Source organism: Dipteris shenzhenensis, chromosome 3 (genome assembly GCF_047967505.1).
Source record: "Dipteris shenzhenensis isolate YYH24624 ecotype China chromosome 3, Dip_SZ_1.0, whole genome shotgun sequence".
NCBI lineage: Eukaryota > Viridiplantae > Streptophyta > Polypodiopsida > Gleicheniales > Dipteridaceae > Dipteris > Dipteris shenzhenensis.
Window position 1 is genome coordinate 16,017,498 of NC_141598.1, and position 20,469 is coordinate 16,037,966.

At 46.9% G+C, this 20,469-nt stretch overlaps 1 protein-coding gene across 3 annotated transcripts in view; it reads left to right on the forward strand.

Moving 5' to 3' along the window:
- The window catches only part of VAD1 (GRAM domain family protein), a 107,571-nt gene that overhangs the window by 16,810 nt on the left and 70,292 nt on the right, over positions 1–20,469 (forward strand). For all 3 annotated transcript variants that reach the window (XM_087398907.1, XM_087398914.1, XM_087398921.1), the window contains exons 4-5: positions 3,059–3,109; positions 3,219–3,284. In XM_087398907.1, the coding sequence (XP_087255033.1) occupies positions 3,059–3,109; positions 3,219–3,284 (117 nt within the window). The remainder of the gene's footprint in view (positions 1–3,058; positions 3,110–3,218; positions 3,285–20,469) is intronic.

Below are 20,469 nucleotides of genomic sequence, written 5' to 3' on the forward strand. Positions count from 1 at the left end.
AATATTGATGTCGAAAATAAGCCTGATTAACATGCAGTAATCTGCTGGAGAGAATCGGCAAATCATCCAGTGGCATACCAAATTGCAGATTTAACCATAATGGGGCATGATCTGACAATCCCAATGAGAAATCAATGAGGAGATGAAGGCTGAAATCTGCATATTGTTGTGGAAAGAACAGATACCATCTGTCAAGCCTTGCCCAGTATGTGGTAAATGCATTATGATGGAAAGTATATCCGGGCACTGACCCTTGTAGAAGAAGCCATAAATCTTCAGCCTGCACGGAGAGAAGCATGCTATCCCATTTCTGTCTTTCCGATGAAAGCATATGAGATCGTGAAGTGGTATTATCTCTCAGCAGAGGAGAATTGTTAAAATCTCCACAGATAAATGCATTAGATCTCCATGGATATTTGCTTAAAGATTCCCATAGAGAGGCCCTCATGGCAGAAGTCTGGGAGGCATAGACTGATGCAAACTCAATAATGTCTCCATTGACATTACATTGTATGACTATCCATCGGCCATTGCTGTCATTGAATGCTAACTGAGGGTCCAGCTCATGTCTGGCCATTATGCATACCCCTGAGTAGGTTGTGGTACCGGCATAATATATATCATAGCCACCAAAGTGATCATGATGACCAGCCTTAGAGTGTTGATTATGCTCTTGCAAACAAACAATATCTGGCTGCATTTTATGTACATAATTCCAGAAAAGCCTCCACTTTGAGACATTGCAGAGGCTCTGTACATTGTATGTAAAACATTTGAGTGTTTGATGCATGAAAGAGATATATACAATGAAGTATAAGTATGAAACAAGATCTTCAAAGAGGCAATGCCTCTGCCTGCATGGGTTGCAGGCTTTCATGATCCATGAAAGATATGGCATTTTCCCCTTCTTCAGAATCACATATGGGGATACCCTTCTTCAAAACCCCCACCCAATTTTGAAGGACAGGAGCTGAAGTAGAAGCCTGTCCTGGTAAGGGAGAAGAAGCATCCCATTGCCGAGATTGAAGGGGGCGTGGCTTCAATACAATCACCTTCTTTGGCTGTTGAAAACCATCCCGATCTGTCCCCACAGATTCCTTCATCTTCTCCTTTTCTTTTTCTTTCCCTTTTCCAACAAGTGATTGCACCTGATTAACCGGTTTAGCATTCTTTGCTCCATTTCGGGTTGCTGGCTTGACTTGCAAATTCTCATTCTTTTCCCTTGTCTGAGGTGGCAAGGCATTAGGAGGGGGTTGATGCAAAACTATTGGGCATTCAGAGGCTAGATGCCCAAACTTATGGCAGGCAAAGCAAGCGCCTGCAAATACACCCCATTTCAAGTCAAAAAACTTTTTCCCCAATTGCACACCCTCAACTTCCACTGCAATGGAAGGAGGAGTGGGTATGTCAGTGTCCCAGAGGATGCAGAATCTGTTACGATTTCCCATGGGGTGTGGAGGGCAAATGACCTGTCCCAAAGAAGCAGCCAGACCAGGCAATTCTTCATGCATATAGTCCGGGAAGTTAACAACCTCCACCCATACAGGACAATGATGGCGTATAAGACTTTGGTAATCCTTATTTGGGGACCAAGGCATAGCATGTACCATCTGCTTCCCATAAAAGAGGGGAGAAAGCTCAAGGAGCTTTTGCTTGCACAAAGCATCAGATAAATGCACCTCATAAAAGCCTCTGGAGGCAAAATATACACCCTCTACAAAGCATCCTCCAAGAATAGACTTGATCCATTGCGCAACATCACTGGCAGCTGGAATTCTTCCTGGAAAGAAAATAATGACCGCAGTTTGAGATAGCTTCCTGAGAGGATTCACAAGGGAGGGCAATTTCAATTTGTAAGTGACCTCAGGAACTGGTTTGCCCCATTCTTGTCGTGACTGCTGAAAGTCATCCTTGAGTGTATCAAACACATATTGAGCTTGCAAAGTGAGCTCATCATCCTGAGATGCAGGTAGAGAAGGACGACGCTTTGCATCTGCAGGTCTATCTTTTCTAGCATATGTACAGACATCAGAACCTGAAGCCATGGTTGAGGGATGGCAAAGCAAACAAGAAATGGAGAAAAGACAAAGCACCAGGAGAAGGTGCAGAAAAGTACGGGGAAGCTGTACGGAAGGCCTATGCAGGTAGGCTGTACAAAAAACTGTACGGAGAACACTGTACGGAAAAACCCCACGAAGAGCAACGTACGGAAAGAAACTGTACGGAAAAGTTGTACGGGATTCTGTACGGAGGATCGTACAACTGCGAAAAGAAAGGCTGACAAAGATGTACAAGATTGTACGAAAGGAGGCGGGGAGGTACAGAAAAGCTGGAAACCCTGACGATGTCACGTCGTACGGAAAGGCGGATGGAGAAGGTAGCAACGTAACGGAGGGACGACGAGGCTTACAGTCCTGCACAGCAGGAGCGTCCGTACGGCGATCGTACGGACGTACGGACGGGAGGAGAAGACCTAAGGGGGTCGGGTGCCTGCACTCTCCGTCGCTCTCTCACCGTCGACCTGCCTGTCTCTCTCCGTCGACCTCACACCTCACACACACTCGATCCCACCTCACACACACACACTGGACACACACACACACACACACACACACACACACACACACACACACAGTAATTGCAACTTACACAAACACACCACACACACACACACACACACACACAAAACACACCCACACACACATAAATAACTCTGTAAATGTGCATCTCTGTCTTAAACTAGCAGAGAAACTGTGTCTTATTCACCTTGCTCTTGTTCATTATTGCTATACTAATCAATTGATATAATTATAAGACGGATTCTTGCCTGAAGCTTTGTGGCAAGCCCATGGCCACAAGGAGGTAATCATCTACCTGATGGATGATGAGACTGCCCCCCCCATGTTTTCACAGAACTTTCTTTTGATTGTCTTTTTTCTGCAGTTTTTAAAATGTACGTCTGTAGAGATGAAGTGTTTAAATGAAGCCAAGTCTTCATTGATCTTTAAAGCACAAGCCAGTAAGCCTAATTTTAAAAGTAATCAATGCCCATTGACAGGTACTTATTCAGGATTTCAATTGTGCACTACAAAAGAAAATCCTCCTCCAGGTATGGTTTGATATGTTAGAGCTTGTTCTGCTTATGTGGTATCAAAATCTGGAATTTGTGGAGTGGTGATAAAGATGAATGTTTTAATTTCAGTAGTTGCAACATGCAGGGTCACATGTATTTGTTTGAGCATTATGTATGTTTCTACTCGAACATCTTTGGCTACGAAAAGAAGGTTAGTACTAAACATGAAAAGCCTTAATTGGATTGATTGAGTATCAGTAGCTTGTGGACAACAATTTTTCCTGATGTGGTTATGGCATGAAGAGCATGGTGCATGTAGTTTTTATCTACTTTTAACTATAAGGAAGAGGCTGTCAAGCTCAACGTTTAATATCTCTTATTGTACAATAGGTAAAGTCTAGGTCCTATAACTTAGAGTTTCTTACACATGAATATCATGATTTTTAAAAATAGATGCAACAATGTATATGAATCGGTGAGAAGTGTTGTGAAAACCCTTCAGGTAACAATGAAGTTATACTACTGCTTTACCTGAACTATCGGAAAGCATTTTGCCTATGATTTAATAACCAGAGGTCTCTTGAGAATTGTAAATTTTATAAAATAGTTGCCAAAACCCGAGGTTAAGTAATTTTCACTATGACATCTGTAAAATCCGTTCTGATTTTGAGTGATACATTATCACTTTTATGACAGTACTGATAACAATAGACATAAAGGGGAGGGAACGATTACTCAGTTAGGTTTAGCCTTTCCCGAATCAGGGACACGTTTATAATATATGAATTCAGTGTAGTGCTTCATGGGCCCTACTGTTGTTGAGCTTACAGCCTAATTAGGTAGGTATACTGAGAATAATTTAGGAGCCTATTAGTACTGTGTAGTAGCCCCACTGCATGCTCTAAATACTTGAATGCGAAGAACAATATGAACTTCCAAAGCCTGATTTATGGTAGTTTTGGGGCTGTGGCTAGATTTGTACAGCTCTTATTTCTTACATCATGGGCCCTACTGTTGTTGAGCTTACAGCCTAATTAGGTAGGTATACTGAGAATAATTTAGGAGCCTATTAGTACTGTGTAGTAGCCCCACTGCATGCTCTAAATACTTGAATGCGAAGAACAATATGAACTTCCAAAGCCTGATTTGATGGTAGTTTTGGGGCTGTGGCTAGATTTGTACAGCTCTTATTTCTTACATCTTGCCCTTTTCTTCTGAAAAATTTTAAATCAGAAAATGTTGATCCCAAAATTGCAACAATTTGGAGTGCATGCCTTTCTTGGAATATGTTTAGGCTGGAAAAAGCATGTTTAGTCAAAAGGAAAGAGAGGAGAATACCTTTTTTTGTCAATGATAAGACTTCTATTAAGTATGAAATATACCCCAAGAGCAAAGCTTATGCCGAAAATACATCATGGAGGCATGAGAACAAAACACCCTAAGTGGGCAAATATGAGAACAATACACCCTAAGTGGACAAATAATATGCTTATTTGAGACAGATAGAAAAGCACGAAAGTTGAGTCTGAAAGTGTCACCTCAACCTTGCTGTGGACTCCGAGAAAAACATGGAGCTACTGCACTCCTTGAGAAAAATAGTCCTCTTGGCGGAAGCTGCCTGGGAAGACTGCTGCATGCTCACCCAAATGGCCATGAAAGCGTGTACGATACCTGTCCAAATACTAGCCGATGTGTGTGAAGGGTGGATCTGAGAGCCATACAAAGCCTCTGTCCATGTGGATGTTCAAATATGCCATGCTGAAATGCTTGCCAGAATCTCCCAAAAAGTATCCATCGAGGCATGTGTGGCCCTGTAATGAAAGTGGGGAACGACTCAACTACATGTCATCGAACCGAAAGACCCCAAGAAGAGTCATGCCTCTCATAAAAGACCTGCAGCCCCAAAAGAGAGAGCCAAGCCATTGAACCCCAGGTCATGAAGAAGGGTTTCGAAAGGAACAAAAGTGCTTAAAAGACTAGCAATCCCCTTCCAGATAAATCTCGTCTGTCTACAATCTTGCAGACAATGCTGAATGGACTCCTTAGTACAAAGGCAACGAGGGCAAGTACAAACTTGGACCTCCACTGGTTCATCGCAATCGCTCTGTGAATAGAAAGCCAAAAGAAAAGAGTGAATTTTTATTCCAAAGGGATTTCGAGAGTCTCATCCAAAAGGTTTTCTGCAAGTGAGTAGAAATCTGAAAATTCTCCCAGTGAGGAGCTTTGGTGGGCTTCTAGCTCTTGAGACTGATTGGAAATCTCCGAGCATTACTAATTGTGTAGCAGACGGAGAGGCTCTTCTCTTGGTTCCCTGCATCAGTCCACTCCTACTCCCGTGGGTTTCATTGCAAATACTTTGTGGACACACCTCCATAGAGCCAAATGTGATTCGTGTTAGGATCTAGATACCAACCTGAAGTCAAGAAACACTGCTCTACATGACCTAGAACCTTGATAGGATCAAAAGCAATGTCCATAAGGATATCCTCATCCCTAGACTTGGACAACCTGCCCTCAGAGTGAGTTTCAAAACCAAGGCATCTTCGTCTGAACCTTGTTGCAATCCTATGACCAGACATGAAATACAGGATCTCGTAAAAGGCCCAAGCTTTTACGAGGGATTTCAAGAGTCTCATCCAAAAGGTTTTTGCAAGTGAGTAGAAATCTGAAAAATCTCCCAGTGAGGAGCTTTGGTGGGCTTCCAGCTCTTGAGACTGAGTGGAAATCTCCGACCATTACTAATTGTGTTGCAAATGGAGAGGCTCTTCTCTCGGTTCCCTACGTTTGTCCACTCCCACTCTCGTGGGTTCCACTGCAAATACTTTATGGGGACACTCCATAGAGCCAAATGTGATTCGTGTTAGGATCTAGATACCAACGTGAGGTGAAGAAACATTGCGCTACATGACCCAGAACCTTGATAGGATCAAAAGCAATGTCCATAAGGATATCCTCATCCCTAGACTTGGACAACCTGCTCTGAGAGTGATTTCAAAACGAAGGTATCTCCATCCGAACCTTGTTTCAATCCTATGACCTGATGTGGAATACTGGACCTCGTAAAAGCCCCAAGCTAGGTAGAGCAATGGTGAGGCCTGTCATTTGCAACAACCCAATTCAAGGGTATGGTGTATCAATCTGCTGACTTCTCCTTTCACTTTCTCTGAGGTGACTCAGTAGTTGAAATTTGCGAGCCTTCGAAAGGTTTTTGAAATCATTCTAAGAACCCACAGAGGAAGTGGGACCCTTCTTTTGTTTAGACCACTGCATATAAAAAGAAGTACCAAGAGGTCTGCCATGCTCATCAACTATGCTGTCTTTGCACATGATAGGCTGCCTATCAATTTCTTCCATAGAAGAGGGGGGGACTCTTTGAAGAGGACTAGCTGTCCCAAGCTTTTAGGATGGCAGCCATAAGAGGGGAGGAAGGAACCCTAAGATGAGCTGAAGTAAAAATCCATGTGCTACTATCCATCCAATTCCCACTCGTGGAAGGAGAGCAGGACTATATGCAATGAATGAAGATATGTTTCCAAGGTTCCTATCCTAGCAAAAGCCCCCTGAGCCCCCTGACCACAACCTTGCAAAGCAAGCCTGCATTGCAAGTCTGGATCAATGATATCGAGGCCCCCCTCCCGTGTGGTGAGAACCAAAGTTCCCAAGCCACCTTGGCTGTGGTGCCTAACAAACCATCTAGCCCACTCCATAAGAAGGTCCTTATAGGCCTTTTGAGCCGAGTGATGCTTTCCCTAGAGCGGCACCAATAAGAGCAAATAAACCAAGCCATGGCTAGCAGTAGGTGGTTAACAACAACCACTCTAAAAGCGAGGTCAAGTATGGCACAACTCCAAAAGAAGAGTTTCTCCTAGTACTCTTCAACACAGGAGCAAACTGCTACGACGGAGATATACCCATGCCAATTGGGAGCCTAAGTATGTAACAAAGACACCCCTCTGAATCCAAGTAAAACTGAAATCAGACCCTCAATCTGGAGTTCCTCATCGCGATTCAAAAGCTGTTGGATATAATCCAATTGATATGTGCACTTGCTGCAGAACAAAATAAATCCAAGGCTGCTCTGAAAGAAGTGGCATCCAAAAGAACAGCATTGTCATTGGCAAGCTCTCTCCTCATCATATCTCAAGGGAAGTCTCAGCCAATAATGTCTCAAGGGAAGTCTCAGCCCAATAATGTCAGTGTGGGATCTCAAAAAGATGCTTATTGCTTCAACCACAAACAAATATAGGAAAGGGGCAAGAGGGCATCGCTGTCGGATTGATCTAGAAATCCAAAATCTCTCTCTCCTGTCCCCTTTGATAAGCACCTCGCTGTGGGCCAATCTGTGCAAAGAAGAGACCACTCTGATCCAAGTATCTGAAAATCCAAAACGTGGAAGAGTACCCTCCAAGAAACCCCAATCTGCTCTATTAGAAGCTTTGTCGAAATCCAAGTTCTGAATGGTTAACCTCGGGCCACTCTGCATAGCCCAATCTTGAAGCCTCCCAAAATGAAAAGATATATAAAAAAATGCTTTGGCCATGCTCAAAGCCCGCTTGCGTATCATAAATAAGATTTAGAAGAATGGAATTCCAACACAAATTGATAGCTTTGGCCAAGATGTTATAAAAGGTGCCCAAAAATAGTGACTAGCCTCATTGGGAAACCAAATTTTTGCAACTTCCCTTTGGGGTACGATGAATGAGACCCCTTGTAAGCATAGCACAAGAGTCCAAATGTCCTGCAAGGCTGAGGTAGCAGGGTCCCCAATCATGTCTCCAAAAGCAATGATAAAGGAGGCTGTTAACTCATCTGAGCTCAGTTGTGAAGGGCAAGAAATGCAGTCCTAAATTTGAGATTGGCATCATCTCTGAAAGATTGCGAAAACAAGGGAGGCTTAAAATCAGTAGCTATGCGTAGGACGGCATTAGTATCTGTTTGTAAAACCCCGTCAGAGTCAATAAGCTGAGAAACACTCTCTCTACCATGGGCCAAGAGTAGAGAAGAAGTCTTTATTTACTCTTCCTCCCATTGGAGTCCAAAATGACTCTTGTGCATGAAAGGCTTACTCTGCTGTCTGATCCAAAAGAACCTCCTAATGAGCCCTTGCTCTGCAAGGTGCTTTTGAATCCAAGCATCTGTGGCCCCTTCTACTCTTCCATCTGTAGGGCTGTTAACTATTGTCGGAGGCCAACCTCATGTCTGATGTAGAAAAGGGGTAGGGGCAGATTAGAGAAAGGAGTACAGAAGAGTGGAAGGGAGAGGGAATGAGGGCGAAGAAGGAAGCAGAAGGGGTCGGAGAGAGAGAGGAACAGGTGGAAAGGGAAGAGAGAGAGAGAGAGAGAGAGAGAGAGAGAGAGAGTAGGCTGCAAGTAGGAGGAAGGAGGAGGGAGAGTAGATAGGATTAGATATCACATCAAAAGTGTACAATGAGTGGTGGATGGGGACTTATATAGTTCCTCCACATTTGCCACTAGCTGTAGCTAGAGCACTACTAAAGTAGCAGTTTCCCCTCCTTCATTACAGCCATCCCTTGTCATAGAATTTTGCGCTAAAAAATTACATGTTCCGGCTGTCACACCAATGAGACGACAAAGTGATGCTGATCAGCCTGGCAAAAGATAGAGGGGACTTATATAGTCCCTCCACATTTGCCATTAGCTCTAGCTAGAGGACTACTAAAGTAGCACTTTCCCCTCCTTCATTACAGCCATCCCTTCCCATAGAAAATTTCCCTCAAGATTACATGTTCCTGCTGTCACACCAAGGTGCTGAGACAACAAAGTGATGCTGATCAGCCTGGCAACAGATAAGGTTACTCTTGGACATGCTCTTTGGCTGCCATGATTGTTTGTCCTCTGGAAGTCCTTTCCAGGCTGATGAGGTACTCAATGTATACCCTGTTGCGGAGTACTCTATCTATGAAACCCACAATGCACTTGGGGACATAAAGGATATGACCCTTCTCATCCATAGGCAGCTCTTGGAGTATGTGGACATGCTGGCCTACATGTGGTTTCAGCAAGGATACATGAAACACATTGTGAATCTTGGAGGTGCTTGGTAGCTCTAGTTGATATGCTACCTCCCCAATCTTGCGGATGATCCTGTAAGGGCCATAATACCGATGAGCCAGCTTTGTGTTGATATTAACCTTCAATGAAGCATAACGATTTTTGTGGAGATGTAAATGCACATAATCCCCTTTCTTGAAAACCATCTCCTACATTCATCCACATATTTTTTCTGCTTGGCTTGGGCATCTTGCATATTCTTTTTAGCCAACTATAGAAGAGCTTCCATCCTCTCCAAGTCATTTTGTGCTTGTTGATTTCTTACAACCAAGTCTACAACTGAGGAATTCGTTTCCACTGTGCACTCATACATTGCCTCAAATGGGCTCATGCCAATAAAGAGATGCTTAGTGTTATTGTAGCAAAATTCAGCAAATGCACGCCACTTATATCCCTGACTTGCAGTAGAATGTCTTGCATTTCTTGAACCAGTTGATCAGCTAGGGCCACTCGATGTTGAAGTACAAAATTCGTTGGTACAAGCGGAGTGTGTCCATAAGCTGCTGGGAATGGAGTCATGCTGATGGCGCTATGGAAAGAGTTATTATAAGCAAATTCAAGGAGTGGTAGATACTCTTCCCAAGCTGCTAGGCGTGACTGAACATAATGTCGAAGCATTTCTTCCAGAACTTGGTTGACTCTTTCAGTCTGGTCATCTGATTCTGGGTGGTAAGATGAACTGAACAATAGAGTTGTACCCAAAGATTCGAATAGTGAAATCCAAAAGTGACTGGTAAACTTAGGATCTCTGTCGGATATGATATTCTTGGGCAATCCATGGTGTCGGAAGATGTGTTGTATGAAGAGTTTGGCTATGTCCGAAGCCTGTGCACTGCTTTTGCAAGCAACAAAGTGTGCCATTTTGGACAAGCGATCAACAATTACCATAATCTGAGTGTTACCATGCGAAAAGCGCAAGAGCGGTATCAATAGTCTGCCAACAATTATAGACGTCACCTGGAATTTAACACTGGTGACATGGTGCTCTTATTTGTAGCCCCACATCGCTATAAGACGGTTAAGTCTGTGTTTCCTAAGTTGCGACCCAGATACTATGGACCTTTCCGGATCGTCAAGAAAAATTCACCTTTAAGTTACAAATTGGAATTACCACCATCATGGGGTAAAATCCATCCAACATTTCATATTTCTTGGCTAAAGACATACATTCCAGGCGATGAAGCAGTTCCTCCTGTAGGTGATTATGTTCCAGAAATCGAAGACGATTATGTTCTCCTTATTCCTGAGCGTATTCTGGACCATCGACATCGTGAGACTCGACATCGACTTATCACAGAATTCCTTGTTCTATGGCGAGATCTGGACGACTCCGACGCTACTTGGTAGTCTGATGAAGACTTACAGCAGTACCCTGACCTTTTACAGCAGTATTTTCAGAATCGGGGACGAGCATTTTCTGAGCGAAATCTTCCGAGCGTCCGAGCGAAGGAAAAAAAAAGCTTCCAACTATGCATAAATATGGCAAAAATCGATCAGAAGAAAACATAGTTTCACTTAGAAATATGCAAAGTATTATAGCAATGCCTATTTTATACAAAAATCTTTAGGTGAATCTGTAGGAATGGTGAGAGCATAATGGGATGGCTTTTGAAGAAACCCACATGTAGAGTAGACTTCTCTATGAAAATTCCCTTATGATCCTTCTTACAACTTTTACTTAATAGGGGGTGACATTGAAAACCCTCTCTCAACCTATCTTCATGAAAGAGTTTCTTCAAAGAAAACTCATTGAAGCAAGCCATCCAGGTAGTTTCGCCAGCGAAACCCCTTTGAAGCAAGTCTCCCAAGGTAGTTTCGCTGGCGAAACTACCTTGGACAGCACTTTTAAAAGTGACATAACTTTCATATCCAATGTCCAAATATAGTCATTCAACCACTCAAATTGATCGGAACACCCCATTTGAGCACATCTATGAAGTTATATTTTGGAAAATCTTTCATATATAGTATTAAATATTACATGTATTTTATGAGAGTGATATATAAGCCTAAGTTAATACTTATTTATAGTAATTTAAACTTCTTTAGAAACATGTCCATAAATATGCTATAAAAACACTAAAAAGATATTGCCATATGATATAAATGTGTTAATAAGTAATTATATATGCATAGTATTATTACATTGAGAGTGATTATGAGGAATGTTTCTTAAAGGAATCAACACTTTTTTAAGGTAATAACAGGGGTACAAAGGGATGTCTCTAAATAAGAAAATTATGTTGTGTAAAAATGAATGAGTGACTAGTCTGTATATTTTTATGATAAAGGGATCTAGTTCTAGTGAAAATAAAAGTGTAAAAACCATGTTTCCTAAAGAAAAACATTTTTAAAAATCTCTTGAAAAACACGCTCGGATAAACCTGCTCATAGGTTTTTGCTCGTAAAATTGACGCATCCTTCAGAATCTACCATGATATTTTCTACATCAGTTCATTATCTCCACCAGGGTCTTCTTTTGAGTGGGAGGGGATGTCACGATCTGTGACGTATTCCTTTCTCTATTTCTAGACTTATGGATGGTTTGATGAATGGACACTTGTGGAAGGGTATGCCCTTTCGATGGGACACTTGCCCTTTCGACGAGACACTTCCTAATGAGGCACAACCCTTCACAAGAGACATCCTATTGAAGAGACATTCCTATTGTAATGTACCCTCTCATCAAGGGTTACACCCTTCACAAGGGGTACACACCTCTTCATGCACATACCCTTTGGAGTACACACCTTTTCATGTGTGACTCTTCACTTTCTATATAAGAGAGGCCCAATTGTATGGATGACACAACATCTACCCTACAGATATTCAAGCAATACAATTATTCCTTGTTCTCTGGTATCTCAGTCTCCTTTCTGTTCCTTAGCACATTTCTAAATATAGTAAATCTAGGATTTCTTACATCCAGGCCCACCTGGAATCCCAGGTAACGTGTCGTCTGTCCTCTAGGAATCCAGCGAAACCCTAGGAAAATACCCCACTGTGAGCTGGCTCCCGGATCCATAAGAAAACCAACTGACTTATGCCAGTTGATTTTCGCCCCAGCGGCTAGTCAGAAAACCTCTAAGGACAGTCGCACTTGCTCCAGTGACTCGATATCATCCTGCACATACAGGGCTGTGTCGTCTGCATACTCGGAGTCCAGAAGTTCTGCATCGTCCGGAATAGGGAGGCGCATCCCTCGAAGACCAGTGGTACGGGCTCGTAGGAAGTGAGTCATGGCCTCCACAAAAAATAGAAAGAGGTAGGACGCAAGCGGGCAGCCCTGACGCACCGAGCGCTCGAGGGTGAATCTCTCCCCCATCCTGCTGCTGGTGATAACACGGCTGGAGGCCGACCTGTAGAGGCTAGCAATACCTCTGATCCACTCGTTCGGGAAACCGAACCGAGAGAGTGTACCTTCCAAGAAGGACGAGTCTACCCTGTCGTACGCCTTCTCAAAGTCAAGGAGGAGTATGACAAGGTGCTGGCCACTGTGCTGGGCCCACTCTGTCGCCTCTGAGAATGTGAAAATGTTTTGGACAAAACCAGTCCGGGTGTCATGGATCAAGTCATGTAGCAGGGGGCGGATGCGGCTACTGATCATCTTGGCGAGGATTTTGTAGGCAGTCGGGAGGAGGGTGATAGGGCGCCACTGCTTGATCTCCTGACGGTCCCCCCCTTTGGGGATGAGGCAAATCAAGCGTGTCGCAAGGCTCTCTGGCATGTGTCCGCTGGAGAAGATATGTTGGAAGGCTACGAGCAAGGGCTGGTGGACCTGCTCCCAGAAGGTGGTGAAGAAAGCTCTAGAGAGCCCATCCTCACCTGGACATTTCTGCCCATCAATAGCGCTCACCGCATCCTGCATCTCTGCCACGGTTAAAGGGGCGGGAAGGGAATCACTCATGCTAGGCTGCACGAGCGACGGTGTATACCTCCACACCTCCTCCCTGCAACGGCGGGCACGAGGGTTTGGGGGCTCCTGCTGGAACAGGGATCTGTAGAAATCTGTCGCCAAGTCTCGGACCTCGTCTGGATCTGTCCTGACACTACCATCCTGCGCTCTAAGAGATCGAAGCTGTCCCTTGCTGACCTCTGGCCATGAGTCCTGAAGAACTCTCTGCACATCCTGTCGCCTTTCCTAGCCCAGAAGGACTTGGAAGCATGAAACAAGAACTCTGAGCATCGCTGGGTGATCTCCTCTAGCATGGCTCGGGCTCTAACCTCCTGCCGTTTGAGCTCCTAAGAGCCTGGAGAAGACTGCTGCATCCGCTGTATCAAGGCGAGATCTCGTATGAGACCCCTCTCCTTCACCCACCACTGCTGCCTGACCTGAATCGCCTCCTGTTGACAGATGAGACTAGACTCGGCAAGAGCCTGAGCTACCTGTGTTGCAATATCCCCCATGGGGTCCCAATCTTGCTCCCACAGGTCCACTATCCTGCTGCGAACCGCTGCTCTGGAGTAGATGGAGTTTGGGATCCGGCATGAGTGTGGAGGTAAGGAGTGAGAGGCTGAGTCCAGGACTAGGATGACTGGGGCATGGTCAGAGAGGGTCGTCCTTGGAACCACTCCTGACTCTCCACCTCTGCCTAGCGCCCAATCGCTGACATAGAAACGGTCCAACCGCTCCAGAAGTCTGCCTCCCTCCCTCCTGTAACCCCAAGAGAAGTCCAGACCCGCTGTCCATCTGCAAAAGGAAGGCTCCCTCCAGCTGTCCTGACCTCCCACAGCGAACAAGAAGGAGTCCCAATCTGCCTGCTCCGCCTGAGCTATACCGAGGAACTCTGGGCCCTGTCCTTGCTGATCCTCTAAGGTCTCAAGGTTATTGAAGTCCCCTCCTACAATCCAAGAATCCATCTCTGGCAATAAGTCTGTCAAAGAGCTCCAAAAAGCGGCTCTCTGTTTGAGGTCGGTCGGGGCATAGATATTGAGGATGCCGATGCGGGATCCCTCAATATTCAAGCCCACCCAAAGCGCTTGTCCTGGGATCAGGGTGCCAAAACCACACACATGCTGAACTAGAGAAGTGTCGATGGAGGTACAGACACCCCTGCTCCTCCCCTGCTCGCTAATCGAAGGTTCCCAGTAGGTGTGGGAGCGTCCTGTGAGGACCTTCCCACAATTACTGGTCTGAGGAGCCGAAAGCTTGTGTTCCTGCAATAGGAGCACATCTACCCTTCCCACCAAGGTTGGCTGGAGCTCCTGTCTGAGCACCATTTTCCTGGGGCCATGGGTTCCTGATGAGTGGAACCCATTGACGTTCCAAGAGATAATGCGTATACTCATGAAGAGGGGAGATGGGCCACAAACAGCTGTCTGCTTGCGGTCGATGTCGAGGTGGTCGGAGGGTGTCCAGTGTGCAGACGAAGGCGCTTCTGTGAGGGTTTCGAAGGAGAGGCCGGATCATCGGAGCCATCCTCTAAAGCCTTCAACAGAGGGGAGAAGCTGCCCTTCGTCCCATGGTGGTAAGCTCTCTCTAACCAACTCGACGCCTCTGCCCGGGAAATACTGTAGAAGCCCGCTACCTCTGAGGTCCTCCACGGGCGGAGCCCTTCCGCGTAGACCCACTCCAGAGGCGGTCGAATAATGACCAAAAGGCGGAACCGTTTGGCTCTGTGGCGCCAGCGCAGACGAATGTCACCCTCCTTCCACTACTGCTGAAGAAGCTCCGCTGCTTTGCTACCGATCCAGTCCTGCACCTGCTCCTGGGACTGATCTCGAATCGTCTCCCAAACATTTTCATTCGTCCATTGCTCATTCCCGTCACTGGTGATAGTGAAGGAATAGCTAGGACCATCGTGGGGGGCAAGGACGGGCACCTTACCCTCCGCCCCCTTTCGGAGGAAGAAGATGCTGATGTCAAGGCATGCAGGGAAGGAGCCAATACCCGCTGCATCCAAATAATCCCAAGGTCCTGCTCGGTAAAACTCCAAAGGTAGAGCTCTAGGAGCAGCCCTTGGGTGAGGGGACGAGGATGAGGAGTCTGAACCAGAGAGAGGGGTGCTGGCTGTGGAACAAGCTGGAGTGGTGCTGGCCATCTGCGGGGAAGGGCCTCTCCCCTCCGTCGAGCCAGGAGGGATAGAGGCGGGGGAGGTCTGTGCTGGCTTCGGGGCCGCAGGTGGCGCAGGCGGAGGGGGGGTTCCCTCGGGATCATGCTCAAGGGAGAGAGGGGGGCTGAAACCAACGGTGCTGGGGGGGATCCTGGAGGGGGGGGAGGTGGGGGGACCGAGGAGGAGGGGGGAGGGGAGGGGGGGCGGGATGAAGGATGAGGGGGAGGCTGGCTGATCTTCTCCTTCCCCTTCTCCTTCCCCTTACCGGGCTGCTGCTGCTGATTGGTGACCACAGGGGGCTCTTGCTGTAGATGGGAAGGCTTTTTTGGTCCTGTTTTGTTTCCTTTCCGTTTTCTTTTGACCTCAGTCCAGCCTTCCCCTTCGGGAGGGGGTGTTGATGCTTGGCGGGGGGGATCCTGAGTTGCCTGAATGGGGGCTTTTTGAGGTTCTGTCCTCGTGAAGCGAGGGCAGGAGCGTGCCTGGTGCCCGAAGCCGTGGCATCTCAGACATTGATCTGGGCGTCCAGTGACCATAATGCGCTGCGTCACCACACCTGAGTCCGTCTCAATCTCGAACTCCGAGGGGATACTCTACGGATCTAGGACTGTCACTTTGACACGTGGCACCCCTTGGGCTGCCGCCACATCAACGAAGGTGTCCTGCATGAGTCAGCCAAAGTGCGCCCCCAAGTCCTTGATGATCAGGCGAAGCTCGGTTGCGAGGCCTGGGAAAATGAGGGTAACTGGATGGCGAGGAATGCGGAAGCGGGCATCGAAGTCCGCTCACTGAAACCCCTATACCATGGGACCATAAGGATGATCTTCCCACCCACAGAAGTAGGGGATCGTCTGACCATATCGCTCGCAGCCTGTGCTGAGGAGAGCTTGAGCCAGAAGATACCACGTCCCATGAGTGCAACCTCCTCAATGTGGCTGTCCTCAAGGTAGAGGGTGGACTGCAACCAGTCCCTGATGTCTGCTCGTGAAGGGGCGTAGCCAATGACTCTCCCATAAACGGATGTCTGGGAGAAGTCCGTGGCGGCCTGCTTCACCAAGGAGACCTGATGCTCTGTTAGTGTTATGCGGTAGGCTGATGGAAGGGGGGGGTCCGTCTGGGCCACCGGTTCCGGGCTCATGGCCGCCATACCGCACCGACAAACTACGAACGCTCCAAAAGGCGGGGGAATGAAAAGGAAAAGGCAGAGACGAAGGAGGGGGAAGTGGTACGGAGGCGGGGGAGGAAAGAGGGAGGGATGGAGAGGTACGGGGAAGCGGGGGGGGGGGAGAGGTGGTGGAGAGGGAGTGAGTGGCGGAGGGGGAAGGAAGGAGGAGGGAGGGGGGGGGGCAGCACAGCGCAGGGCGGGGAAGAAGAGGAGGGAAAGGGAGGGGGTGTGGCAGCGCAGCCCGAGAGGGGGCGGGGAGGAGATGCGAGGAAGGAGGGGAAGGGGGAGGGGGCAGCATTGCGCAGCAGCGGGGAGGGGGAGGAGGGGGCGGGGGGTGGTAGCGCAATGCGAGGGGGGGGAGGCGGGGAGAGGACGGAGGGGCAGAGAAGGGAGGAGAGGGGGGGGGGATGGCGGGCGGAGAGGGAAGAGAGGGGGACGGAGGGGCACGGCGGGAGGCGACAGAGAAAGAGGAGGGGGAGGGGATAGGGGGCCGCGCAGCGCGAGGGGGGGGTAGACGGGAGCGGGAGGGGAGGGGGCATTCGCAGGAGCTGCTGCACTGCGTTGCATTAGGTGTCATGACTTACATTCCTCAGGTAGTCCTCTACCCATTTGTTCACCCTTTCAGACTGACGATCTGTCTCAGGATGGTATGCAGAGCTATGTGTGAGTTAAGCTCCCATTGTTGTAAATTATTATTGCCCAAAAGCGATAATGAATGTTGCATCCCTTTCACTGACAATTTCTTGGGGAAAGCCATGGTGCTTATACACATGATCAATGAATTGTCAAGAAACCTGTGATGCTGAATACAGGGTCTTAGTAGGGGTATGAAATGGGCCTATTTTGTTAATCTGTCCACCACGACATCAATGCTGTCCCATCCCCTCTTTGTAGAAGGCAAGCTTGTGATGAAATCCATTGCTATGTGGAATGGATAATTGTTGCAATAGATCAGCTGGTAGTTTGTTGTCCACTTTATTTTGTTGGCAAGACAAACATTCAGGAACGTATTTGACTACATCTTGCTTCATGCCGTCCCAAAAGTCTGACTCTCTCATAAGTCTTGGTGACACCTGTATGTCCAGCCATAGGATAGGAATGCATTTGTTGCAAGACCAGCTGCTTATATTGTGAGTCTAGCACTAGGTGAATTCAGTCCTTGCACCACAATAACCCATTATGCAATTTACAGTCAGGGTGACTTTGGCATGAGGGATCTTGCAAATCTGAAAATATGGCTAGCAACACAGGTGCATGAGTCAAGGCAAATTTTTGGTATTAAAAACTGAATTGTGCTTCCTTTGATCACAAAAAGGCATCCTTCTTCAAAAGGTCAGTAAGAGGATCTGGCTTTGCACCCGGGTGCCTATAGGGATTGGCATACGACAATTTGCTGCCCAATGTTGTGGGAAACCTTGGAAATGGTGCTGTTGCAGCTTTCTTGTGATGCCAGTCAAGCATCTTGGGTTTCTTCTCACTCAGTAGGCTGCTTGTAGCACTCTTGTACCTATTGGAATACTTGGGCCCGAAGACTTCCGCAAGATGGGCAGCTTGAATCAATGGTTTGAGGGTTGTGAGCCCTCACATTGGAGGCCAGAGCCGGGTCCAAACCATGAACGAAACACAGCAACTTTCCCCTCTCGGAAATGTCATGCACAAAAAGGAAAAGTCTCTAGAATTTCTGCAAATACTCATGAACAGTGCTCGTTAGCTGAGATAGTTTATAAAATTTGGCCAAGTACTGCTCTAGTATCAGCGGGGATACAAATGTAGCGGCCATCAGTTTTTTGAATTGCTCCCATGTGGTCGGCTTTTGAGGTGTTCCCCTCATGTACAACCACCAAGTGTGAGCATAATCCTACAAATGCATCTATGCAAAAATCATGTGGTCGTCATACTGCTTAGGGTAGAAGATAATCTTCCAGCTTCGTGAGCCACTCTTCAAGCTCATTGAGGGTGCATGGATCACCCTTAAACTTATGCACCGTGAGCTTATCTTTGATATACTTGGTTGCATAATTCCTGTTTGGTTAGCCTTCAAAAGATCGAGGATCATCACACTTAACGTTCACATGCTAGTGGAAAGGCATCTCATCACGGATGTCTTCAGGTAGGGCCCGGTATGAAAGCAAAGCATCTGAAATCATCTCATCGATAGCGGCTTGCTGCCCACCACTAACACCCTGCTGAAATGTTGAAGCACCTGTCTGATTCGCCGGATGCTTGTGGCTGTATGTGCTCACTGGTGGAGCAAAGGGAGCATGTGTGTCTGCCAAATGCAACTCTCTGCAAGGACTGCATACTAAGATGTTAGAGGTTAAGAGGAAGATTGACGTCCCTCCCATTGCTATGGACTGCCACGTAAACCCAAACCAACTCCAAGCATGTTGGCTGGTGCGGTGAAAGGAGCACTTAACAAATGCATACAGTGGGTCGGCCCAAATAGATAGCTCCATCTGCAAAGGTGCGAATTGTAGGGTGGCCTCACATGTGGCAAAAAGAATGCCTCATCAATGCCAACATAATCCCCATGCTGGGGTGTGAGCTGCTCAAAATGAAATGGCCTAGAAGGCTAAAAACCTGCTGTACGGCGAGCATCTGACATGAAGCCTCCGTGCGGGGCTGAGAATGCATCTTGGTTGTCTGAGTGATCCCCATGCTGGCATAGGCTGCTTTCCCTTGTCTGGTAATGCATGTGGCAACTTGACCGAGCTGCTAGCTAACTTGCTGAGAGATCTGCTCACTAATTTGCAGCCACAACTGTAGAAGTGTATCGTGGAGCTTGGAGGTTAATGCCTCAAAGAAATGTGCTTGCGCTGCCTGTGCATCCCGAGCTGCAGGAGAGAGGGGCTGAGTGGTAGGAACTTCTAGACCAGCAGTGGGTGCACCCATTGTGGTAGGCACATGCTTGTGCTGAGCAGCCTCATGACTGTCATATAGTGACTCACGATGGATACGCTTGGGTGCCATGGTGATTGTCACTGGGAGAGTGGAAGCCTGAATCTAGCTGGCTTTCTGCAAGGAAACCCCAAGCTGAACAGACATGGCTGCCCCGACAAGTGAGTACGAATGTAGGCAAAGAAAAGAAGCAGACTTAGAGAAGCAGGTAGCAAAAACCTACCGTAATGAGCACCTAATACAGTGTGTAGAACCACTGAAAATGTTGATGGAGAAGCTTGAGAGGAAGGTTGACGAAGAGGCTTCGAAACGGAGCCCGAATGAGCCCAAATGGGGATGTGGAAGGCTTCGAAAAGAGGCTGGAAAAAAAGGCCCTCTTTAATCGTATCCCTCTTTTTTGTTTTGGGGTTTTTTTTTTCAAGAAAAGTACTTCATTAAGTATGAATAAAAACTGCAGAGCAAGCTCAAGTGCGGGAGTACATCATGCCAAGCATGAGAAAAACCAGCTTAGAATGAGCAAACAAAAATCCCAGGTGGCGGCTGAAAGTGCCACCTCATCCCTGAAGGAGAGTCAGAGAAGAAAGGACAATCCTTCTAGACTTTGAGAAAAGCAACCCTCCTAGCAGTAGCAGTCCTGGAGGTTCCCTGTATGTTCGCCCAAATGGCCATCAAAGTGTGTATAGTATCTGCCCAGATACTGGCGATAGTCTGAAAAGGGTGAACCTGGGAGTCCTCCAAAGCCTTTGTACATCTGGCTTTCCAAATATGCCATGCTGTAATACTAGCCAGAATCTCCCAAGATGTGTCTACAGAAGCGTGGGGAGCTCTGAAAGGAGTAAACGGAACATCTCGGAGGAAGCATGACTCCACAAGGTGTCGTCGAACAAAGAAAGCTGTGTCCGTGTCATGTCCCTCGAAGAAAGACTGTGGACCAGTGAGTGACAACCAAGCAATTGATCCCTAGGTCATGAAGGGGCAAGGGGGTCCTAAGTCATCTAAGACACTTGGGGCTCCTAATCTAGGACACCTAAGACAGTTAGGATGCCTAAGTCACCCTTGATTAATTTTAAATTAACCCAATCCATAACTTAATCTATGGGTTACGTAACCAACTAACCTAATCAAATCCAACTAACTAAACCTAACCTTAGCTAGCCTAACCCAACTCAAGTTGTTACTAATATTAAACCTAGCCAAACTAACCCTTGGTTA